This window comes from Rhinopithecus bieti, unplaced genomic scaffold, assembly GCF_001698545.2.
Source record: "Rhinopithecus bieti isolate Rb0 unplaced genomic scaffold, ASM169854v2 scaffold_68834, whole genome shotgun sequence".
Taxonomy (NCBI): Eukaryota; Metazoa; Chordata; class Mammalia; order Primates; family Cercopithecidae; genus Rhinopithecus; species Rhinopithecus bieti.
Window position 1 is genome coordinate 20,356 of NW_016826182.1, and position 24,875 is coordinate 45,230.

The 24,875-nt window shown below is 47.6% G+C and overlaps 1 protein-coding gene across 5 annotated transcripts; it reads left to right on the forward strand.

Moving 5' to 3' along the window:
• The first annotated feature begins 11,875 nt into the window (after nucleotides 1-11,875).
• Nucleotides 11,876-24,369, forward strand: GFI1 (growth factor independent 1 transcriptional repressor). 5 transcript variants are annotated; one of them, XR_001883631.1, is made up of 8 exons: nucleotides 12,648-12,734; nucleotides 15,140-15,353; nucleotides 15,672-15,854; nucleotides 17,673-18,160; nucleotides 18,276-18,413; nucleotides 20,397-20,562; nucleotides 22,080-22,149; nucleotides 22,938-23,015. XR_001883631.1 is itself a non-coding variant. In XM_017863342.1 (7 exons), the coding sequence occupies exons 2-7, from the start codon at nucleotides 15,239-15,241 to the stop codon at nucleotides 23,114-23,116; spliced, it is 1,269 nt and encodes a 422-aa protein (XP_017718831.1). In that variant the 5' UTR covers nucleotides 11,876-12,026; nucleotides 15,140-15,238; the 3' UTR covers nucleotides 23,117-24,369. The 5 variants fall into 5 exon arrangements, 4 of the variants coding, with proteins under 4 accessions (XP_017718831.1, XP_017718828.1, XP_017718830.1 ...); XM_017863342.1 differs by lacking the exons at nucleotides 12,648-12,734; nucleotides 22,080-22,149 and adding an exon at nucleotides 11,876-12,026 and having other exon boundaries at nucleotides 22,938-24,369; XM_017863339.1 differs by lacking the exon at nucleotides 22,080-22,149 and having other exon boundaries at nucleotides 22,938-24,369.
• Nucleotides 24,370-24,875: the final 506 nt, after the last annotated feature.

The following is a 24,875-nucleotide window of genomic DNA, read 5'->3' on the forward strand; positions in this document are numbered from 1 at the left end:
GTTGTCTGTTCACTCTGGTGATAGTTTCTTTTGCTGTGCAGAAGCTCTTTATTTTAATTAGACTCCTTATTCTTTGTAGAGACATTCTGAAATATTTTCAGGAAGAAATGATATGATATTGGAATTTACTTCAAAGTAGTCTGGTGGAGGAGGGAAGCAGTGCAGGGGACAAAAATGAAACAAGATTAGCCATGGATTTACTTCTGAAGCTGAGTGATAGGTACTTTGGGTGTATTTTTCTATTCTCTTAGGTAGAGTTTGATTTTTTTAAAATATGTTTGAAAACCTAGATGATGGGTTGATAGGTGCAGCAAATCACCATGGCACATGTATACCTATGTAAAAAACCTGCATGTTCAGCACACGTATCCCAGAACTTAAAGTAAAATAAAATTTAAAAAAAAAGATGTTCGATATTTTCCATGCAAATAAGCAATAAACAATAAAACATCCTTTGCTGTGAACTTGTGGGAGGACCTGAGGATTTGGCAATGTGAACAATCTCCAAGGAAAGATGAAGGACTGGCATCCCAGATGTAAGTTGGCTCATGGGAAGCCCACTCTACCTAACTCTACAAACCATAGTCAATGACCCAGATTTTTGGAGCACCTAAGCCAGTCTTTAACCAGAGCTCAGTAATGGTCTCCCACTTTAAGCAACTGATTTAAAAATGCAAATTCAGTAAAGCACTTGAGGTGCTGGACATATTCTAGATCTTGACTTGGGTATTGTGATGGTTAATACTGAGTGTCAACTTGATTAGATTGAAGGATACAAAGTATTGATCCTGGGTGTGTCTGTGAGGGTGTTGCCAATGGAGATTAACATTTGAGTCAGTGGGCTGGGAATGGCAGACCCATCCTTAATCTGTGGGCACCATCTAATCAATTGCCAGCACATAAAACTGGCAGAAAAATGTGAAAAAACTAGACTGGCTTAACTTCCCAGCCTACATCTTTCTCCTGTGCTGGATGCTTCCTGCTCTTGAACATCGGACTCCAAGCTCTTAGCTTTGGGACTCGGACTGTCTTCATGGTTCCTCAGCTTGCAGATGGCCTATTGTGGGACTTTGTAATCGTGTGAGTTAACACTACTTAATAAATTTCCCTTTATATACATACGTGTGTGTGCATATGTGTGTGTGTGTGTGTATCCTATTAGTTCTGTCCCTCTAGAGACCCCTGACTAATATAGATTTTGGTACCAGGAGTGGTTCTAGAGGAACAGAATATTAAGGATGGAGTTATTTTGTTGGTTTTGGGTTTCTGGGGTTGGCTGCTTAATACGATTAGACCCAAAAATGCTAAGGGCTCTAATTCTAATAGTATGGAGAACACTGATAGTCCTTGGCATGAACTGTTTAGAGAGTTATGCAAAATAAATGCATTTGACACTCCTGATTCACCATTTGTTCGAGGCAAGGAGTTTAGTGACTCTCTACATAATACCTTTGACTGTATGTGGAGAACCAAGGAACGTGGCTGGGTGCGGTGGCTTGTGCCTGTAATTCCAGCACTTTGGGAGGCCAAGCCAGGTGGATCACTTGAGGTCAAGAGTTCAAGATCAGCTTGGCCAACATGGTGAAACCCCATCTCTACTAAAAATACAAAAAAAATTAGCCAGGTGTGGTGGCAGGCACCTGTAGTCCCAGCTACTCCGGAGGCTGAGGCACGAGAATTGCTTGAAACTTGGAGGTGGAGGTTGCAGTGAGCTGAGATTGTACCATGGCACTCCAGCCTGGGCGACAAGAGCAAAACTCCATCTCAAAACAATTTAAAAATAATTAAAAAAAATAATTGAGTGTGGTAGCGTATGCCTGTAATCCCAGCTACTCAGGAGGCTGAGGCAAGAGAATTGCTGGAACCCAGAAGGCAGACGTTGCAGTGAGCCAAGATTGTGCCACTGCATTCCAGCCTGGGCAACAGAGCAAGACTCCGTCTCAAAAAAAAAAAAAAAAAAAAAAAAAAAAAAAAAAAAGAACAAACCTGAACAATAGAAAAGTTTTCCTAGATGAGCAAGACAACTCATTTCCAGTGTAGAAAACAGAAAGGCATGCATTATTCCATATGCAGATAAGATAATTCTTATGATCTGAAACTCAGATCCGATAAAACCCTTTTGGCTAATCACTGTCAGAAAGATTTGATATTTACAAAATAAAATATATTTTATATTTGCAAATTTACATTTGGTAGGTATCTGGTAAGTATTTTTCATCTTTTAATTGGTTTAGAAATAACAATGTTATAAAAGTCACTTTGTTTAATTACCTCCCTGTACATCACAAATAATCCTGGGGGTGTGACAGGAAGTAGCCCTACTCATACTAATAACTCACGATTAAATTAAGATTTTTTTCTATTGGTATTAATATTTTAAATTTTGTTTAATGTTAAAATTATGTCAATGTCAAATCTAGTTGGATTATTTGGAAGTTCATTGTACCATTCCTTGAACTTTTTAGTTGGATTATTTGGAAGTTCATTGTACCCACTCTTTAAACTTTTCTCTATTTGCAAATTTGGGGAAATACTCTTTTGGTCCTGTTCTATGGATGTGACCTTGTAGGGTCCCATTTGTGTGCTATGCAGACTCAAAACAATTTCCTGGGGTAAAACTTACACCTGACTTTGGTTTTCCCTTGTGGGTGAGAAAGCCTTTGATACAGCCAGCTGTTTTTAGGTACCTCAGCTTTCACAATAGGTCAAACCTACCTTTGAATTGTCTATTAAGGCATATGGATCTGAATTCAAACAACACAGAATAGAATTCCAGGATTTCGCTGAGAGCATAATCTCATCCTGTCATCAAATATTTATTAAAAACTCAGTAAGGAGAAGCAATTTCAGAGAGGATTATTTGAAGCATATATCAGCTTATGCACTTTTTCAGACAGTCTAGTCTCAAACATATCTGTGGATTAAACCAGATCAGTAGACAGCTGGTACCTTGCTAGACAGTGTCATAGTTTCCCAAAGTATAGTTTTTACCAAATTGCACTTTCGTGTGATGTCAACAATGTATATTGAGTGTTATGGGAAATAACTTTTGTTGCATCTGTTTTAAGATTGTATAAGAACACTATTCATTTCTATCACAATAACTACTGTTCAGGATCGCAGCGGGAAATATGTCTGTTCTTTCCAGTACCAAGAATAGTTAATAGTCGTAGTTATCTCAATTTTGTGATTAAGGAGAGAAGTGGGGGAAGGAGGGAGGGAAGAGAGGGTAAGAGGAAAGGAGGGAAGGAGGGAGGGAGGGAAGGAAAGAAGGAAGGAAGGAAGGGAGAGAGGAAGGAAGGAAGGAAGGAAGGAAGGAAGGAAGGAAGGAAAGAAGGAAGGAAGGGAGGGAGGAAGGAAGGAAGGAAGGAAGGAAGGAAGGAAGGAAGGAAGGAAGGAAGGAAGGAAAGAAGGAAGGAAGGAAAACATTTCCACCTACCCTCCAACTTCCTCCTCAAAGAATTCCAGCAAAAACAATGAGTAGTTTGGGTTAGAGAAGCATTGTGGAATATGCCAAATGCCTTTCTATAATCCAAACTGCTAAATGCTTCCCAAACCAGAGGCAAAATATTTTGTGCAAAAGTAGATCTTATTATTCTGCAGTCAGTAGAATATTTTGAGGCTGCAAAATCCTAACCCCAGCCTCATATCAGGTGGGTTTCAGAACTATAGTGGCAACTGTGCAAAGTGCTGATTGGTCAAAAGAAAAGTCCTGTGTCCCAGGCCAGACAGCCATCTCAGAGGCCTGGGATAGAAGGGAAACATTCTTTATTTATTCTCTCCTTTATTCAACTTCCTTCCTACATCACTTCTGAGTTGAAGGAGAGCAGAGACCCCATATCCAGTCTATGTACCTCACATCTGGCATGGCGTAGGACAAAGATTGTTCAGTAAATATTTGTTGAATTGAACTGTACAACTGAGTCCACAAACTCTGTCCTCCTTTAGGACATGTGCCAGCATTGGGTCTTTCCATTCTTCAGGCCTCAGTGACTGCTTTTAAACCAACCTCCATACTGGTCACCCCTGGGTCAGCATCCTGAGCAGAGTTTATCCCTAGTGTTTCTTTGTTGCCACCAACTCATTATTTCTTCCACTATCGAACAAAGTGACTGTGAGGTACATGAGCAAATCTCTGATTTGTACAGAAGTTCTGTTCATTCTCCAGCTGATGCTGGGTCGGGGGTATGTGTATGTGTGTGTGCGGGGGTGTGTGTGTGTATGTTCGTATGGGTTTTTTTTGTTTTTTTGTTTTTTTCAGATGGAGTCTTGCTCTGTCATCCAGGCTGGAGTGCAATGGCATGATCTTAGCTCAATGCAACCTCTACCTCCCAGTTTCAAGCATTTCTCCTGCCTCAGCCTCCCAAGTAGCTGGGACTACAGGTGCGCACCACCACTCCAGGCTAATTTTTGTATTTTTAGTAGATATGGGGTTTCACCATGTTGGCCAGGCTGGTGTCGAACTCCTGACCTCAGGTGATCCACCCACCTTGGCCTCCCAAAGTGCTGGGATTACAGGCGTGAGCCACTGCACCCGGCCCTTCATGTGTTTTTATTAAAGCTCAAATGAAAACTCATGATAGTCCCTACTGATAAATTGCTCCTTGCCAGACAGTAAGAACAGTTGAGAATATTTTAGGAAGAGGCAATGATCCCCTAACACTTCTCTACCAGCCTCAGCTCAGATGAACTGCTTGGTTTTATAGGGACACAGACCATGACAGCTGGATGTGACCCTTGGAAAGCCTCCTGTGGGAGATAAGGTCCATGAGCTGGGGAAGGCAGCCTGAGTCTCTCGGGTCTAATTGGGATATCAGAAATCCATATAAAAATGGCCGGGCATGGTGGCTCATGCCAGACATGGTGGCAGGTGCCTATAATTCCAGCTACTCAGGAGGCTGAGGCATGACAATCGCTGGAACCTGGGAGGCGGAGGCTGCAGTGAACCGAGATCGCACCACTGCATTCCAGCCTGGGCGACAAAGCGAGACGCTGTCTCAAAAAAAAAAAGAAATCTATATAAAAATGCCTCCTGGCAAGTCTCAGGGGCTGCCTGTAGTGCACAAAGCTACTGCTCCTACACTGAGAGGCCTTGAGGCCTACATCCTGTAGTAGTCCAGGGTCTAGAGTCAGGCTGGCCTGCGTTGGATCAGGACTCTGTCCTTCTCTGTCTATGTGATTTGGGGAAGGCAAGCCTCTCTGAGTCTATTTCCACAGCCTGTTCAATGGGATGGTTAGAGATAATGTATCTAAAAAGGGCCTCCAATAGTGCCTGTTGCAATAGTGACAATAACTAACACTTAGTAAATGCCTACTCTATGCTTTACATGTATTAACTCATTGAATCTGTACAAGAACCTATGAAGTAGGTGTTGTTATTGTAACCATGTTTGCAGATGAAGAAACTGAAGTACAGAAAGGTTAAGGAACTTGTCTAAGGATAGAAGAAGGCAGAGCCAAAATTTCCAGACATTAGAAATCTGGCTTAGAGTCCATGCTCTTAATTGCTACATTCTTCTGCCTCTTAGCTACTGTGGTATTTATAATTTTTCTTGGCAGGGGTGTAATTATTACAACCATTCAGGAAAATTATTTGTCAATATGTGTCCATAGACTTGACAAAGTTCCTAGCCTTTAGCTGGGCATGGATGCTCACACCTGTAATCCCAGCAGTTTGGGAGTCCAAGGCAGGAGGATCACCTGAGGCCAGGAGTTCCAGACCAGCTTGGGAAACATAGTGGGCCTCCCTCTACAAAGCAAATATACAAACACATAAAAAACAAAACACAACAAAAGGGAGGTTCCTAACCTTTGATCTAGGAGGGGAATCACTTCTGGTGATTCCTAAAGAAAGAATCCTACATATAGAAAAACCCAGGTGCAATTAAAAAAAATCACAGCATCATTTATAGTAGGGAAAAAGGGAAATAATCCCACTGTCCAGTAACATAATAAATAAGATCACAGCACATCATCTAAATGGACAATTATACAGTATCATCATAGTATGTAAAATACATACCTAGACTCTTTTTTTAAGACTGGGGGAAAACACTCTGAAATGTTACTAGAGGTTGAACTAAGGAAGTGAGATATGGAGCTGTATTTTACTTTTATTTTGTTTACTTTACAAATGTTCTATTGAATTAACATAATATGCTGCTTTCAGCAACTTAAATGCTTTTTTTTTTTTTTTGAGACGGAGTCTTGGTATGTCACCCAGGCTGGAGTGCAGTGGGACGATCTCGACTCACTGCAAGCTCCGCCTCCCAGGTTCACGCCATTCTCCTGCCTCAGCCTCCCGAGTAGATGGGACTACAGGCGCCTGCCACCACAGCCAGCTAATTTTTTTGTATTTTTAGTAGAGATGGGGTTTCACCATGTTGCCCAGGATGGTCTTGATCTCTTGACCTCGTGATCCACCCGCCTTGGCCTCCCAAAGTGCTGGGATTACAGGCGTGAGCCACCACGCCCAGCCCGTAAATGCTATTATTTTCTGACCTTTGGATGAGCAGCATGCCCGCCAAGTCCACACTGTTGGAGTGATGGGTTGGGCCTTGCAGCAGAGGGGGAGGGAATGTGTCTCTTCTCCACCATCCCATCCTCATCACCTCTCATGTCTGTGACAGACACGTGACTTTTGGCTCCAAGCTTTTCTACCCTATGCTGGATGTGAAACAAGTAATGTGATTTGGTGGAAAGAAATAATATTTGGAATCAACAGATTTGGTTGGAACAAGAAAGCTGCTAGTTATCAGAACCTGGGCTTCTTAAACCACTGGTGTCTCCCACTTTTTTTCCCTTCCTTTCACATGCATGGACCACTGGTGTCCTTATCCATAAAATAGAAATGACCAGAATGCCTACCTTGGAGAACTCCCAGCATTTCCTTCTCTTCCATGAGGCCCAGGACAGCAGCAGAGGTGGAACACCCAGTGGGCTGCATCTACCTATTACCGGTTCACGCTGTCCTTTTGTCTGTCTGTCTCTTTGGGCGAGCCTGAGGGTGTTCATGTGAGCTGATCCTCCAAGCCCTGCCTCATGCAGACAGCAGTGGCCAGAGATTTTCAGAAGCCTCAACTCCCACCTTACTCCAGATACGGGGTCATATATTTCCTCTAAGGGAGTTGTGTTTTGTGAGTAATTTTTAAAATTTACAATATATAGGCTGTACTGTTTTAAAGTGAAGTGTTTCATCTGGGGTAGGGCGAACTAATTACCAAACATACTGGAGGAAATGATGAAAAACTCTAAAGAAAGATAATTTTTGCATTTTCTCTCGTTTCATTTTCCATTCACCAAGCAAACTCTACTCCTTTTTTTTCCTATAAAAGTTCACACTAGGTATGTTTCTATGAGGAGTCATATCACGCAGCCCACAGTAAGATGACACTTCATTCAATCTATTCTTAGGAACAATGTAAAAATATGTATGTGGTGAGATTAACAATTTTCTTATTTGAACTCTGAACACCAAAGCTGACAGCCTCCTCCCTCTTCAGATGTTTGAAATCCTTTATGTAAAAGCCTAATTTAAGCTTTATAGTAATAGAAAATATTTTTAAATATAATGAGATTTAAATATATCAGTCCCAAAATGTTTATTAAAAGCAAATAATGTTTTTCTTCATGTTTGAAAAGTAAAAAATATTAATACAAAGTTGGTTCTTATACCATAAGTCTTCTTCTATTAACTTGTTTATCTCCATGTTTCTCCTTTACTTCATTTCCCAATTTTTGCATAAGCTGGTACAAAAAAACATTATCCACTTCCCACAAATGATGGTACCATTAAATAATATTCTGACTTATGGTGTCAGTGGAATTCTACTTTGATAGCCTGCTTCTTATAAGAGTAGAAGGGGATAATTATATTACCTATCATTTAAGTTAAGGCATCACACAATTAACACTTTGCATTTATTTTCCTTGAATTAATATAATTAAAATATATGTAATTCTTATTTCAATTTGACTACACCTATCATGACAGCTAATCCAAAGATAAAAATTAAATAGTTTGTTAGTATACATGAGGATAAAACCATGGCAATATGACAGGGTGTGGCTCTAACAAGTACTTCCTGTACATAAAATAAAGACCAGTTCTATATCTGGTCTTTAATCCAGGTCTAACTTTTCCTTAGTTTATTTTTGTAGTCTTTTAACTGTTAAGTGATATGAATTATTTTGGCTTATGCATTACATAAGCACCATCCATAAAACTTGTTCTGGTATGTATCAAGGACCATAAAAATAATCATTGTTGGATCTAGAAATTTCACCCCTAAAAATATATCCTAAGGAAATAATTCCAAATGTAAGGAAAGCTATATTCAAAAATGCTTTCATTGTATTACTTAAAATAGTAAAAAACGGAAACAAGCTAAATATTAAGATGAGAGTCACTGAGTAAATTATAGTAAACTAGCTGATAGAACTTTTTTATAGCAATTGAAAATGATGAAAGATGGTATATAAAAAGCAAGGAAGATGATTGTCATTATTTTATTTAAATAATTTTACTATAAAAGTTTATATTCCATTAAAGAAAATAGGAAAATAAGGACAATAGAAAAAAGAAAATAATAATAATATTCAGGGGAAAAGCAGACTACTCAGTTGTATCTGTGATATGATTAAAATTTTGTTAAATAATAGAGCAAGAATACTTGAAAGTTGTTTTACAGGGTTTCATTTTCTTATCAGATATATGTAGCATAATTTGTAATATATTCTTATTTATATTATTATTTATAATATACAAATAATATAGCATAATTTCTTATATGTTTATATTTAAAACTCAGAAACCCTCATTGGAACATTGGAACCCTCTTGCTGACGAAATGCACAGGTAAAGAGTGCAATTTAAAAGATTGCTCCAGTGGGCATGGTGGCTCATGCCTGTAATCCCAGCACTTTGGGAGGCCGAGGCAGGTAGATCTCGAGGTCAAGAGTTCAAGACCAGTCTAGCCAACATGGTAAAACCCCGTCTCTCCTAAAAATACAAAAATTAAAAGGGCATGGTGGTGCATGCCTGTAATCCCAGTTACTCAGAAAGCTGAGTCAGGAGAATCGTTTGAACCCAGGAGGTGGAGGTTGCAGTGAGCACAGATCATGCCACTGCACTCTAGCCTGAGCAACAGAGAAAGACTTCATCTCAAAAAAAAAAAAAAAAAAAAAAAAAAAAAAAAAAAAAAAAGATTGCTCCACAGTCTTGCATGGTAGGTACCAGTATTCCGACTTTACAGGTGAGAAACAGGCTGGAAGTTGAGCTAACTTACCCAAGGTCTCAAAGCTGGTACTAGCAGAACAGAGATTGACAATCACATCTTACTAGCTTTAAAATGCCTAAACTCTTTTTTCCCTTCCTGGTATCATCATGGTGAGAATCAAATTAGGCAAACATAGAAATGTATGCTGGAAATGGGGGTATTACCCCTCCCTAGGGTTTCAGGATCACCCACTTTTCCCATGCCATCCCACAAAGGACATAGATCATAATTGTAAAGCTTTGTGAAAAAATAAACAAGAGACTGGTAATATCCTGTTACAATTTTCTTTTTGAAAATGTCTCAGCCAGGCACAATGGTTCACGCCTGTAATCCCAGCATTTTGGGAGGCTGAGGCAGGAGGATCATTTGAGGCCAGGAGTTTAAGACCAGCCTAGGCAATATAACGAGACTCTATCTCCCCTTTTTTTTTTTTTTTTTTAATGTCTCAAATCTTCTGTTGTAGGGAAATTCTGATCTATGAGAGGCTGCTTGAAATAAATGGGCTACTGGCCAAGGCTTGGAAATGTTTGTAGTATGAGAAAGTCAGTTGTTATTTGGCAGCTACAGATACATTATTATTGCTATTTAGAAACAATTAGTAAATTACTGAAAAGTCAGTAAAAGTAAAATTATTTCTTTGGAAAGACCCTATTTACAGAAAATTGTGCCTCAGATATGCATTTTGCTTACCATTAGATCTATTTCAGTTCCAAAAGAACATACGGAGAGAGAGGGAGTCTTTGTAGCTTCTAAAAATGTTCATGAAGGAGTGGCTTACTCTCTTTGCCCTTAGTTTAACAGAAGCAAGAGGTAGTTTGGAGAAGCAGGAAGTCAGAGGTGGGTTCGTTATATCATTTTTTCTAGTCCTAGCTCTTCACTGTTCCTTGGCAAGTTTCTTAACCTCTCTGGGTTCCCCTCTTCTTACCTTTCTTCTATTCTTCCCCAAGTGTGGGAGTCACACTTCAACACTGTACATCCAGGAGTGTTGTTAAACTTGTGTTGAATACTTGTTAAATACTTTTTAAACATGTATTTATTTATTTGAGTTAGTACTACATACACATGGTTCAACATGTAAAAGATATAAAGGGAAATTCAGTGCCATCTCCCTCCCACCTGCTCCTCTCTGTGTGTCCCTGTTCCAGTTCTCAGTTTTCTTTTGCAAACTCAGAAATCCCAAGAGTCTGTGAAGGGCAAATGAAAAGCAAGATGACTTGACTAAATTTGAATGAAAGGGATTTATTCTAAGGTGATACTGCTCACTGCTCAAGGTGCTTATCTGCCCCCTTCAGGGGCTCCCTCAAGTTTTCTGAGACTTCAAATAGCAACACTTAACTAAACTATAAAATAGTCACCACACCTTTTCAAGAAATTTTGACTTTGAACTTGCTAATGTGCAAAGGAAATAGTCTAACCATTTCTCTAGAACTTGGTTGATAAGAAATTTTATTTTGTCCCATTTATAATTTTATTCTAAAATTTTGTGTGTTTTTTTCTGCTATCGAGTAGGAGAGAAGGGAATACAGGAAAGATTTGTTTTTGCACTACTGTGAGATTTTTATACCTTAGGCCAAGACAAAGCACACAATAAATAAAGTATTAACAAAATGTCCTTAATTTTCCTTTCTGACCAAGATTGCTTGCCTCTGCATTTATATATAAAGAAGGGATGTGTTGAGCAAATGAAGTAGGACAGCTAGGCAGGCAAGATGTGCCCAGCGCCTGGCATACAATAGAGGCACAGGCCATTGCTTAATAAAACGTGTAATTTATTAAAACATGCTCGAAGCACTGCTATACTAACCAAATATTCCCTGCAAAATTTTAAATTTACAATGCAAAATAAGAATAATTTCAAAACTATTTCTAGAAAAAGAGCTTTAAGGGCTTCTCCCCATAACAATTTAAGATTAACCTAAAACATGGTAGTTATTTTGCAAGAACTGGGGAGCACCAATCCCTTCTCCTTGTGTGTGTCCGACATTGGAGGCTTATTGTGCACGAAGTTGTGATCAAAATCCAACTCGATTCATTTTGAAAAGTAACATGACTACAACATCCATCCACTCCAATGAGCAAAGGGTGTAGGCTTTGAGTATACACAGCAGGCCACACACTATAGGTCATGGCATACAGTCTAGCGCTGGAGGTTGCTGCATTTGTTTATGTATCTATGAGCTAGGTTTTAAGTTTTTTCTTCCTGTTCTTTAATAGAATTAATTAATTAACCCCACTCATTTACTTACTCAGTCCACAGCCTTTTAAGAGCCTGCCTAGGACATAAAGATGAAGATCCAGTGCCTACCCTCATGAAACATACAATCCAAGCGAAGAAGGCTTACTTTGCAATAGTCATCAAGTTGTGCTTTTATGGCGCTTTACTGCTCCCGCCAGCACCCAGTGCCAGGGTATGACCTCACGCGGTGGCAGAGTCCGCGTGCGAGGTCCCGCTCTCCCTGGCTTGCCCCGGCAGGGCGGAGTCAGCCGAGCAGCCGCCGGCGCTGCCCCCGCGCGGCCTTTAATTTCGCAGCTCCGACCACCGGAAATTAGTCGAAGGCCGAGCGGACCCGGTCGAGGGCCGGCGAGCTCCGCGCTGGGAGGGTGTGCCCACCGGTCCCGTCGGGCGCCCGCGGGACGCGCCGCCAGGGCCCTCTGCGCCGGGGGCTCGGCGCTCGCCCACCTCTTCCAAATTTAACCATTACCTAAATCCGAAGGGAAATGAGCAAACCTCTCGGATTGGGTGTCAAGGTATTTTCAGCCTCGTTGGGCGTATTTATCCCCAAGTGTTTCCACAACAAGCTATTTCGGGGCCGCGGGGCAGGTTTCGCTCTGCGGACGCCGTGGCCACTTGCCGGGCTCCAGGCCGGCGGCACCGCGGGCCGGTGATTCACGGTCCCGACCTGGGGGTGGTGCAGCCCTAGGAGGCGGCGGGGTAGGGCGGGGGGAGCGGGTGACTGAGGCCTGAAGGGCAGGGAGGGTCCTCGGAGCGGGGCGCCCCTCACCCCTCTCTCGCCAGTCAATCTGTGTCCTGAATCTGTGACTTCTCTCGCTGCGGAAGTCTCCCTGGAGCCAAGAATAGTTCATTTTCTTTCGAGTCATTTACTAGTGCCTGAGTGTACGGACCTCCAATTTCCCCCATCCCCTGTCGATCCACAGGGAGAGAACTGGGAGGACGACTAAGGGGCGCGCGGGACGGGCTGGAAAGACCAGGTCCCCCACCCGCCTGGCCACTTGCGCAAAGGAGCGCGCTCGGTCGCCCGACGGGGGTTGGGAGCAGGTCTGGGAGGGCTATGCGAGCGATTCAGTAACGCTCAGGAAGTGAAGCTTGTGGTTTTGGGGGCTGAGCTCGGAAGGAGAATTTTTTTTTTTAAGTCAGAGAGACAGAGCAGTCTCTCCCTAAAGCAAGATTCCGTTTGAAAACTCTCCTAGCGCGGTGCCCGCGCCCTGACCCCGCAGGTAGGTCCGCCGAGCCTGTTCTGCGCCTCCTGCCCTGGTGGGGGCGGCCGCGGGGACTCTCGGAGCGCTGGCGCTGCGGGGGCGACCAGAGGGCGCGGGCGGGTTCCCACCTGCTGCGGACCGCCGTGCCGGAGCCCCGAGAGCTCCGGCAGCTGGGTTTGGACGCGACCCGCGCAGCGAGGCTGGAAATCTGGAGCCGGGGGCGCGCAGCAGGCGGTCTGGTGGTTCGGCAGGGGAGCCAAATCCACCCGGGAAGGAAACATCTGGTGGGGAGGCGGCGGCAGCTGCGCTCGGGAGGCCGCCCCCTTAGCGCCCTCGGCTCCCGCCTTCCCGGGCCCGGACGGTGAGGAGAGGCCTGAGCGCGCGGACGGGCCGCCCCACCTCCCGCGCCAGCTGCAGCGCGGGGTTGCCTTCCCACGCGCTCGGCCCAGGCCCCGGGGCCCCTATCTCCTCCAAACTCTGTCCCTCCCCACAGGAACCAGCAAAGCGGGCCGGGGTGCGAGAGAGGCGTGGGCTTACAGCCCGGGTGGGAAGGCGGCCTCCGCGTCCGCCTGGTCTCTCGTGGCGCCAGCCCAGACCCAGCTCCAGCGCTGACAGTTACCCCGACCCCATCTGTCCCGCTCCCAGCCAACGCGGGGCCAAGCCGCAGCGGGACCCTCGGGACAACGCCACTCCGTTTTTCTTTTCTTCCGAGTTTCGCTGCTGTTTAAAGAATTGGGTTTGGAGTTTGTGGCGTCTAATTGTACGGATGAGAAGTGCAGGAAGCGGCAAAGCTCTAGCCCTAGGAGTCAACCCGGAGGGAGGCCGATGGCACCCTCACACCTAGGGGTATTCTGGCGCTTAGGTAGCGGGAAACGTCGCTGGTGCCCCGCCACACGTCCCAGGCGTCTTTTCTCCCAGGTCTACTCCCATTCCTCCGGAGAAGGGGACACAATGGGGCTGGGGATCTGGGGCAGGGGGCCTGCACCCTACAGGGACCAAGGCCCCTACGTAGGACTCATTTTGAGCTGAGAGCGCCAACGGACAGACGTAGACTGTCTGGCCGGCATCTTGCCTAGGAAGCCGAGGGGCTCCTAGTCCGGCAGTGGAAACAGCGCGAAGCGGCTGGGACTGCAGGTCCTGCCCGGGCCCAGAGTTCCCAGCACCCTCGTTTCTGAACCAGCCAAGGCCACGGAGAACTGCTGTACTGTAGCTCACGTGTGAACCAGGTCCCCATCGCCTTCACCCCGGGAGGAAGGCAGATTCGTTTACCCCAGACCACCTCGACTGTGGAGCCCCGCCCCCGGAGCCGGCTGGAGCCTAGTGGCAGGCGCAGTCACGCCCTCCCGCAGGGCTCAGATTTCGACCCGGTATTAGGTGAACTGATTGGGGGTTAATGAGAGCGACGCCCCGGGCAGCTAGTCCCCTCCTAGGCCCGGGCCCGACTCCTGCTATCTGCCAAAGCAGCCTGCGCGCTCTGGCGTCCTGTCTGATTTGTCTGCTAAATTATCGGTGCACTACCGACTCGGGACACCTAGCATTTCCCAGTCAACGTTCGCGGATCGGGCTCCACTTCCCTAGGACAAGATTTTTTGGTGAGCAGAAAGGAAAGTGCTTTTTCCCAGGACCTGATTCCCGAGGTTAGGTTTCCATGGTCCGGGATGGCTCGCCGCAGCCTCGACCGGTGCCCGCCGCACCCGGGAGTCCGGGGCCAAAGTTTCTCCTACGTGGGGCACGAGTGAGGGGCGAGTGAGATCACCGGATGCGAGTTTCTCCCGGGGCGGGGGTTGGCCCTCTGTTACTCCCCTCACTTTCCTGTCCCTTTGCTCTCCCACCTCTTTTCTCTGGCCTTTGCTGTCCCCCCCGCCGCCCCACAGTTTTATCTTGTGTTCCGTTTCCCCCCGCCCCCTGCCTTTTCACTCCAGTTTGTAGCTGGCTCTGGGATGTCTTGGCTCCTTGCCCCTTCCGGGTCCTCGACCACTGGGCATCCCCGGCCCCTCAACCGATCCGCGTGTCCCCGCCCTCCCTCGCCAGCCGTAAAGCACAGCCAGGCAAGGCACTGAGTAGCTGAGTTGGGGTAACCTACCCGATGGGAACTACGGCTTTCCAGAGAGTTTGATTGCCAGAGCGAACTTGGCTAGGAAAGGGGAGGAGCTGGGGGGCGTGGGCAGGGAGGAGGAAAGGGGCCTGAGCCAGGGCCCAGGGACAGGTTTTACCGCTGTGCGTGTCAGTGGCGGCAACGACGGCGGGTTCGCGCCACCTGTCCAAGTGCCACCTGGTAAGCGCGGCGCAGCGGGGCCAAGCCCCTCCTCCCGTGGGCCCTCTGCGCTCCTCCCTGGCCCGCGCTCTCCCTCCGCCTGGGTGCCCAGTCCCCCGCACCGGAGAGTACTGACCCGCGTTTCCACCCGGTTTTCTTTCCCTCTCAGGTCTTCGCCGGGCTGGGGCTAAGCAAGCCCTTGGAGTGACCGTGGGTGACAGCGGCTGCGGGGACTCTTGGGGCGCAGTGGGGAAAGCGCCGGACCACCATGCCGCGGTCATTTCTCGTCAAAAGCAAGAAGGCTCACAGCTACCACCAGCCGCGCTCCCCGGGACCAGACTATTCCCTCCGTTTGGAGAATGTACCGGCGCCCAGCCGAGCAGGTGCGAGGCGCGCGCGGGCCAGGCCGGGCTGCTCCCGCGGACACCGACTGCACCTCAACACATCATTAGTCGGGAGCTGGGAGGGGCTGCCCCAACGTCCCCTTTGCTGCCGTTTTTGTTTCCTACTGTGCTGGTTCCTCCGGGTTTGTCTCCTAGGTGCCACGGCCTCTCTGCGTCTGCCCTCGGATCCGAGAGGGTTCCCGGCCGGGGTCTGGGTGGAGAGGGGAAGATGCCCTGGTCGGGGAATTGGGGGAGCCTTCAGAACCCTCAGACTCAACTGGTCGCAGCCTGAGCCCCTCACCTGCCTCCTCTCTGCAGACAGCACTTCAAATGCAGGCGGGGCGAAGGCGGAGTCCCGGGACCGTTTGTCCCCCGAATCGCAGCTGACCGAAGCCCCAGACAGAGCCTCCGCATCCCCAGACAGCTGCGAGGGCAGCGTCTGCGAACGGAGCTCGGAATTTGAGGACTTCTGGAGGCCCCCGTCACCCTCCGCGTCTCCAGGTAGGAACCCACTGGGAACCTCTGGGGCGGGAGCTGCAGGGACCCGGCAGTGCTGGGGGAATCGGGGCGACCTTGGGCGTAGATATGCTAACGGGGAGTTGGAGAGTCTTTCCAGGAGGAGGGAGCTGATTCGTAGGGGAAGGAGGCATCCGTTTTCTCTGGGACCTGGACAGCTTGCCCGCTGGGGCTGCTGCCTCCATCCCAGGCGGAGGGAGCCTAGCTGCTCGTCGCTTAGATTCGTTTGCGCGTAGCTGGCCGGTGACGGAAAACAAACCAGTCGTTTCTACTGGCAGCAACGCCGACCTTTCATTTTCTGACCAGACTTGATTGTTTTATAAAGTGCTAGGATCCTTCAATCTAGACCCCAAACCTCAAACAAACGGAGACCAGGGCAGAACAGGCCAGGCAGAGGAGTTAGGCGCTGGGCGGCAGGGAGGGGGCAGGACGAAAATCTCAGCCCGCGGCTTGGTCTTCACAGGCGCAGATTGGGGGCCTGTTTCATTTTTCGTTTTGCCAGACTAACCCAGCCTCAGGGGCCTGCTCTCTGGGTTTCATTTCCAGCGAGCAATCCAGCTTCAGGCAAACTGCACGTTGGGTGGGGGCGTCTCGGGTCCCGGCCTGGGGAAGGAATGATCAGACCAGCCGGATTCTGCCAAGGGCCGGTTATATCCAGAACATGTTTGCTGGTTTTAAAAGATACCACCACCTGTCCCACAATCAGTGAGTTGACTTGGCGAAAACCATAGCTCCAGCAAATGTGTCTGGGAGCCGGCGGCGGGAGGATTCTTCCTGCCAGGGCGTCAAGTGGCTGGGCAAGGACTGGGCGCGCCCCGCACCATCCGAACGAAACTCCGGGTACAGCCTCTTACTGAAGTGGCCAGCCTGAACTGGAGAGTGTGTGTATGTGTGTGTGCGTGGGCCCTTTGCACTCCTCCCTGGCCCGCGCTCTCCCTCCGCGGGAGAGTGCGCGTGCACACACACATACACACACATTTGTAAATACTGTATGCACTCACATGCATTGGGGTCACTAGTTTTAGCAAAATTCACGTGGGTGGGGGCGTAGCAGGCCACTAATTCAGAGAGCCGTCTCCTTGCAGGTGGTGGCTAAACCTTACGAGTTATACAGTTATTCTCTGAGAAATTCGAGTTCCCTGCCTCCATCAAACCAAAACACGAATGGGGAGTATTTGGCTGGCAATTTAAGCCCCAAAGCCCCTTTCCTGCTGCACCTTTGCTACGTACACTGGGCACTTCGTGAAATCTTAATACCTTCGGGTTTATTGAGATGCCAGCCTTCTGGGTAGTTCGGGGACGCATTTATGGACCCTCTCCCTCCTTCCTTGTGGATTCCGGGAAGAAAAAGAATTGAGTGGGAACAAGTAGGGGCTGGGAGAGTGCCTGCGCTGGTGGCTGGACCCTTCCGCCCCTGAGTGCTCTGCGGGGCCGAACGGCCTTCTCCTCCCTAACAGCTCAACTCCGGGCATTTATAGACGCGCCCTTCCCTATAGGATCTCCAGGTGCGCGGGTCCAGCCAGAAAAGATCCTCGGAACGTCGAGCGCTTCCGCTGCCCTCGCATAGAATTTTCCTCTCCCGAGGTCTTTTCAATGATCCGTTTGCTGCTCTGCCTTCTATAGTGGCCTGCGAGGTCCCAGGGCCCGGGCCGCGTTTTACCCTGGGGCGCGCCTGGCGCACCCAGTGTTCTACAAGCGCTGGGTGCCCCGCAATCCGCGAACACGCCACGCCCGCAGCCGCAGCAGGGCGGCCTCCGCTCTGCCGTCTGAAGCCTGACCGGACGCTCCCTTGTGCCTCCACAGCCTCGGAGAAGTCGATGTGCCCATCGCTGGACGAAGCCCAGCCCTTTCCCCTGCCTTTCAAACCGTACTCATGGAGCGGCCTGGCAGGTTCTGACCTGCGGCACCTGGTGCAGAGCTACCGACCGTGTGGGGCCCTGGAGCGCGGTGCTGGCCTGGGCCTCTTCTGTGAACCCGCCCCGGAGCCGGGCCACCCGGCCGCGCTGTACGGCCCAAAGCGGGCTGCCGGCGGCGCGGGGGCCGGGGCGCCAAGGAGCTGCAGCGCAGGGGCCGGTGCCACCGCTGGCCCTGGCCTAGGGCTCTACGGCGACTTCGGGTCCGCGGCAGCCGGGCTGTATGAGAGGCCCACGGCAGCGGCGGGTTTGCTCTACCCCGAGCGTGGTCACGGGCTCCACGCAGACAAGGGCGCTGGCGTCAAGGTGGAGTCGGAGCTGCTGTGCACCCGCCTGCTGCTGGGCGGCGGCTCCTACAAGTGCATCAAGTGCAGCAAGGTGAGGCTCCCGAGCTCACCACCTCGCCTGCCCTGCGCCTGCTTCCCCTACCCCGGCCTCACCTGCGCCCCTCGGCCCCTCTCAGCGGCCTTCTCTCCGGCCCCACCCGCCTTAGGTGTTCTCCACGCCGCACGGGCTCGAGGTGCATGTGCGCAGGTCCCACAGCGGTACGAGACCCTTTGCCTGCGAGATGTGCGGCAAGACCTTCGGGCACGCGGTGAGCCTGGAGCAGCACAAAGCCGTGCACTCGCAGGTAAGCGCGGGGCACCCCGCCCGCCGTGCGCGGCCCTGCTCAGAGATCTACATCTCGGTGCAGCACCAGCCACCCTCTGCCTGGAAGTTCTCTTCCCAGCTTCCCCCAGTTTCCTCCCCCAACCTCTCCGCTGCGTCCCCTTGCCCTGGTGCATGTGTGTAGGGAAAGGAGGATGGTGGCCGGCTCAGGCCTTGAGGCAGCCCTAGATTTTGGTGTCACACCACGGTGAGCCTCGAGAGTGTGATCCTCATTGTTACTTTGGGTTTGAGGTAGGTTTATATGCACTGATTCGTGCTGCTGATATATCAGACTTACTAGCTCTATTTCTTTGTGCCTATTCTTTTCACCAAATGGTTGTCACTTAATTTGCATTGACCCCTCTCGACTGAAAAGGCGGAAATCTCAGCTCATTTAGAGCATCTAGTAGCATATTTACCCCGCTATTCTTTCCTCCCTCCCTCCCTCCCTGCCTGCCTGCCTTCCTTCCTTCCTTCCTTCCTTCCTTCCTTCCTTCCTTCCTTCCTTCCTTTCTTCCTTCCTTCCTCCTTCCTTCCTTCTTTCTTTCTTTTCTCTTTTCTTTTCTTTCTGTTCTTTCTTTCAGAGTCTAGCTCTGTTGCCCAGGCTCCTGGAGTGCAGTTGCACAATCTCAGCTCACTGCAAACTCCCCCTGCCAAGTTAAAGTGATTCTCGTGCCTCAGCCTTCTAGGTAGCTGGGATTACAGGCACATGCCACTATGGCACAGCTAATTTTTGTATTTTTAGTAGAGACGGGATTTCGCCATGTTACCCAGGCCGGTCATGAACTCCAGGCCTCAAGTGATCCACCCGCCTGGGCCTCCCAAAGTGCTGGGATTACAGGCATGAGCCACCATGCCCCACCCCTGCCATTTATTCATTCATTCATTAATAAATATTTGTTGCCTAACTTCTAGGTGCCAAGTACTTAAGAATCTTACAGCACATCAGGTCCTTGACAGCATGCTCACATGGAAATTATAGTTTAGCTGAGAGATGGAGAGTAGATGAGCAAGTAAATATACCAATAGATATCTCAGGAGAATGCCTACTTGTAGCTAAAAAGAGTATCAGCCCGTGGCGGGGCACGGTGGCTCAAGCCTGTAATCCCAGCACTCTGGGAGGCCGAGGCGGGTGGATCACAAGGTCGGGAGTTCCAGACCAGCCTGGCCAAGATGGTGAAACCCCGTCTCTACTAAAATACAAAATTAGCTGGGCGCAGTAGCATGTGCCTGTATTCCCAGCTACTTGGAAGGCTGAGGCAGGAGAATCGCTTGAACCTGGGAGGCAGAGGCTGCAGTGAGCTGAGATCATGCCACTGCACTCTAGCCTGGGTGACAAAGCAAGACTCCATCTAAAAAAAAAAAAAAAGAGTATCAGCCCATCTCCCCCAGCACCTACACTGGCTGTGGGGAGGTGGCATCTCAAGTGACTGAGGTCTAAGCCTCCTGTTGAGGAGGGTGGAGAAGTGTGTGCTAATGGGTGTCAAAAAAAGCAGGGTGTGGATATGTTTTTGCCATGGGGTGTGGAAGGTTGTGGGTGAAGAACGTTTTGGTAGAAAAAGTGTTGAAGGGCCAGGCATGGTGGCTAACGCCTGTAATCCCAATACTTTGGGAGGCTGAGGCGGGCAATTCACTTGACGCCAGGAGTTTGAGACCAGCCTGACCAACATGGTGAAACCCCATCTCTACTAAAAATACAAAAATTAATCAGGTGTGGTGGCATGCGCCTATAGTCCCTGCTACTCGGGGTGGGGGGGCTGAGACATGAGAATTGCTTGAACCTGGGAGGCGGAGGGCGCAGTGAGCTCAGATCGTACCACTGCACTCAAGCCTGGGCAACAGAGGAGACTCTGTCTCAAAAAAATAAAGAAAAAGTGTTCAAGGGATTTTAGGGTCAGCTCAAGGGTGAGGAGAGCAGCAGTCTAGTTGACCACAGTAGGAGTGCCACATCTCTCTCTCTCTGCAGGAACGGAGCTTTGACTGTAAGATCTGTGGGAAGAGCTTCAAGAGGTCATCCACACTGTCCACACACCTGCTCATCCACTCAGACACTCGGCCCTACCCCTGTCAGTACTGTGGCAAGAGGTTCCACCAGAAGTCAGACATGAAGAAACACACCTTCATCCACACTGGTAAGCTGAAGGCCCTTGGCTTGTAGGAAACACCCTGAGGCCAACATTACTCCTCTTCTCTGATTTCTGGCCCCAGTGAGTGGTGGATGAGGCCTTTCTGATGGAGTTTTTCCCTGCTCTGTGTTAAAGAAAACAAAGGGGTGGGTTCTTAGGTTCATTTATAGGCATCATTCTCCCCAGAGCTGCCTTGATTTGGGGTTGTGTCTGAAAGGCCACTCAGCAGGTCAGCTCACAGTTACTCTATCCTTGGAAAGAACATTTTCCTTTAGGTTAGCAGCTGCTTCCACTGCTGCCTGCTCTGGGTGAAATATGAAGCTCCAGGGTCCTCTTAGAGAGTTGCTCTAAAGTTTACCTAGAGATTGAGGACTTTCTCTAACCACCGGGCCTTTTGTGGGAGGGACTCGTGTGGCCTCTCCGGCTGCATTTTCAGGAGTCTGAGAGCTTATTCTGATTGAAGAGGAACAAATAATGGCAAATATGATTGAACTCTCTGCTAAGCATTTTTTAAATGCATTATTTCATTTTATGCTCACAACAACTCTGAGAGGTAGAGACGACAACTTCTCCCCATTTTAGAGATGAAAAAAATGAGGCCAGGTAATCTGTCCAGGGTCATACCGCTAGCAAATGACAGGGCCAGAGCTCAAATTCAGGTCTGACCTCTCAAATGTCCACTCTTGACCACTGTTTATTGTATTTTATGTTCAGAGTCATGAATGAGGTTGGTAGACACAGAAAGCTTCTGTTCACTTATTGCCCTTTTCAAAATATCTGCAAGTTCATGCCATAATAATAATTCCTTACCTATTATAACGCTTTACAATTTACAAAGTACTTTCAAATCTATCATTTCATTTGATTCTTATTGCCACTCAATAAAGTAGACAGAGCTGCTCTTACCATCCTGAAACTCAGAGAGAGTGAATGATTTATCAAAAGTCAGACTGAATGAATATTGGAGCCATGTAATGCTCTGGCTTTTAATCCTGAACTCTTTGCCTAACACTTTATGTGCAGGTGGGAGTTTTAATGCCAAGAACACTCTAATAGTCAAAAGACATTTACATGAGACCCAGAATTTCTGAAAATTTTATTGTAGAATATGAATACTGATTTAGAACAAATCACAGTGTATTCTAAATGCCCACCCTTGATGTTTATAAATATACTTGGGTAATGTATATATTTCCATTGAAAACCCAGAAGAGTATTCTACTTTAATCATTCCCTCTTACCTGAAATGTCCATGTAATTCACTCCTTATAAGTAAGATATTCAGGACACTTATCAAAATGCAACTAGGATCTTGACTGAATAAAACATTAAGCCCTTATCAAACATTTACGTTATACCTAGAATTTGTTTCTCAGATTTGTTTGACCCTAAAGGGATAGAATACATTTTGATGGGTGGTTTCTTATCGAGGAAATCTGAAGCATGAAAACAGAAAAGAGTGTAGCAAAGAGGACAGAGGGTTCCTCACAAACAAACTTCATCTATTTTATATTTTTTCCAAGGCTGAGCCCTGACTGTAATGCCATGCTGGGCTATTTGGAAATTCATGCCATTTACCTAACAACACATGAGGTAGGGAACAAGACAAAACCTTTTTGTGTTCTCTTATGTATTAATTTGTGGTGAAGAATTGCTGGTATATAAAGAATCATGTTATTAACCTCATAAAATTAAGGAAAAATCAAGACAGAAAAGTATCAGCTACCTTAATACTTTGTGGCCCAATGTGGATTTTAAAATAAGATATTGAAAACGTATCCTGCACATGTACCCTGGAACTTAAAAAAAGAAAGAAAGAAAAAGAAGAAAGAAAGAAAGAAAGTCAGTCCATGTTAAGATGTTTTTTCAGATATTCTCTGCTGTCCTTTAAGAACAAGAAAGAAGACAGGCTCACTGATCCATACAAACTAACACCCACTTGGAAATTCAGATTTGAAAACTTCCTCTGAATTAGAACGGAGTCACACGGTTTTAGGACAGCTTCCTCCCCCTTCCTGTTGAACATCTGCTCTGGGTGTTCATGGCTTATAAAGTCAGGGGAGTCCTCCCAGGGTAGATTCAGCTGGGGAGGGCACATGGCCTTTGCTCTGTTTCCGTTTAGCAGGAAACCGTTTGAGGCCTTTGGCTGGGAACCCCCACTCAGAAAGTCTCCCTTTCACCTGGTGCACCCATGGGGCTTCCAGGGACTCGCATTGCAGGCTGGGAGTCAGTTCATGTTGCAACACGTCACCCTCCAAGTTGCTTGAAGGCCTTAGACTGTGGTGCAGCCAGCTGCTGCCGAGAGCATGTGGGTCACAGTGGGTCCCCTCTAGCTTTATCATAGGCTCATACTTTCTCCCCTCCCACTCCCATCCCCACAGGTGAGAAGCCTCACAAGTGCCAGGTGTGCGGCAAGGCATTCAGCCAGAGCTCCAACCTCATCACCCACAGCCGCAAACACACAGGCTTCAAGCCCTTCGGCTGTGACCTTTGTGGGAAGGGTTTCCAGAGGAAGGTGGACCTCCGAAGGCACCGGGAGACGCAGCATGGGCTCAAATGAGCACCCTGGCTGGCTGCAAGCAGCAGCTACACAACACTACGGAGGGCAACCTCCCTGCTTGCCACCACTCTGCTCCCTGCTTGCCACCACTCCCTTCTGACTTTCCAGACCCCAGGTCCAGTCTGCAGATCCCACCAGGGTGCTCCTCCTTTGCCTTACCTCCTGGAGCTGCCAGAGGAGATGAGGTACCTTTTCAAAGTGCAGCCGAGAGTGAGAACCAAGCGACTCTCTAGGCTTCGGACACAAATAGGCTCCTCTACACCTGAAGACAAAGGCAAGGTCAAATGGGGACCAGAATAAATCTTAGACCCCACAGTCCCTCCCATTTCCAGCCCTAATCTGCAGACAGGAATGCCCTTCAGGTTTCTTCCCTCCCCCTCTTGACCTACCCCAGATATTTGTGTGGAAGAGGAGGAATCACCATTTACAAGGTGGACAAATGCTAATTATTTTTATCTAGAAAGAAGAGTGAGTGTTAACTTTTATTTTTTTTCCTTCTGGGGAGTCTGTTGACTCCTTTCTTCTGGGTGCTGCCTATAAATCTTGGAGGAATCATTTCTCCTCCTCAAAAACTGATTCAGAAACTGACTTGGGGAAGGAATTTAATACTTTGAAGTCATGAGATGCACCATCAAGGCTACCCCCAAGAAGGGGCAGAAGAGAAGTTGGTGATGAGAGGGGATTAGAGGTCCTCCCTTCAGGAGGCCTGTGAAAGCCTCATCAGTGGAGATAAAAGCACAAGCAATGCCTGTGGACAAGATGTCATTCATTCACTCAGCAAATGTTCATGGATCACCGGCTACCAAAGTACCAAGCACCATGCTAGGTATTGGGGAAGAGAGACTGAAGTCATAACCCCTGACTGCTCCTTAAAAGCTAACGGTTGCACCTCCAAGTGGCTGGGTCTTGGAGGGAATTCTGAGAAGACAACAGAATTATAAACCTTCCCTTTTGGATTTTATCAGGTGTTAAAAAAAAAAAAGTAGCTGAACAGTTACTTCAAAGATATGTGTGTATATTGTTTTTTATTGTTAAGCTGATATTTTAAAGATGTCTGAGCTAGCAGGCATGTGGGAATGAAGGCTCTGTCTTCAACTCTTTGATCCTCCATGTGTACCATAGAGGGGGGAAAAAGTGGTATTTTCACTTTGATGAGGTTGGTAAATATTTTTAGATCTTCTGGTATGCATTATGTTTGTTAATACATATTTATTAGAGTGATGTTTTAAGTTAATAAAGTATTAAGACTATTACAGATTGCCTTTCCTTTAGGCAGGGAATTTGGGGAAGACCTTTGTTTTAGTCTGTGGTGGAACAGTGGCACTAAAGGAAACTGCAGTGGAGTATAAAAGTGAAGCAGATAAGCTAATATCCAGAAGAGTAAAATCCAATTGCTCTGGTTTCCATATACTTTCTCCTTTGCTCCTATACCTCAGAGATACTTCTTTCATAAGAGAAAAACTAGGAGGTGAACAAAACTAAGCTTCTACCTTGTAGAGCCCCTGATGGTTCCACAGGCACATAAGTAAGCTCTTTCCTCTGCAAATGTCAACATATTTTTTTATGGGCCCGAAGGCTCCCAGATGAATAAAGAAATCACAGGTTTTAGGTCTAGGTTTTAGTTTTAGTCACAGGTCTGTCACCAACACATCATGTGACTTGGGTAAATCTTTTGACTTCCCCAATACTGGTTTCCTTGATCAAGTAATACGGAGACAGCTCTGTCATTCCAGTCCAACCCTGACTGCTCTGATTCTGT

Excerpts from the sequence above, each read along its gene's own strand:
- GFI1 (XM_017863342.1), top strand. The coding sequence starts at position 15,239 with ATGCCGCGGTCATTTCTCGTCAAAAGCAAGAAGGCTCACAGCTACCAC. Across the intron at positions 15,354-15,671 it reads ACCGGCGCCCAGCCGAGCAG|ACAGCACTTCAAATGCAGGC; the intron begins GTGCGAGGCGCG and ends TCCTCTCTGCAG. Across the intron at positions 18,414-20,396 it reads ACAAAGCCGTGCACTCGCAG|GAACGGAGCTTTGACTGTAA; the intron begins GTAAGCGCGGGG and ends CTCTCTCTGCAG.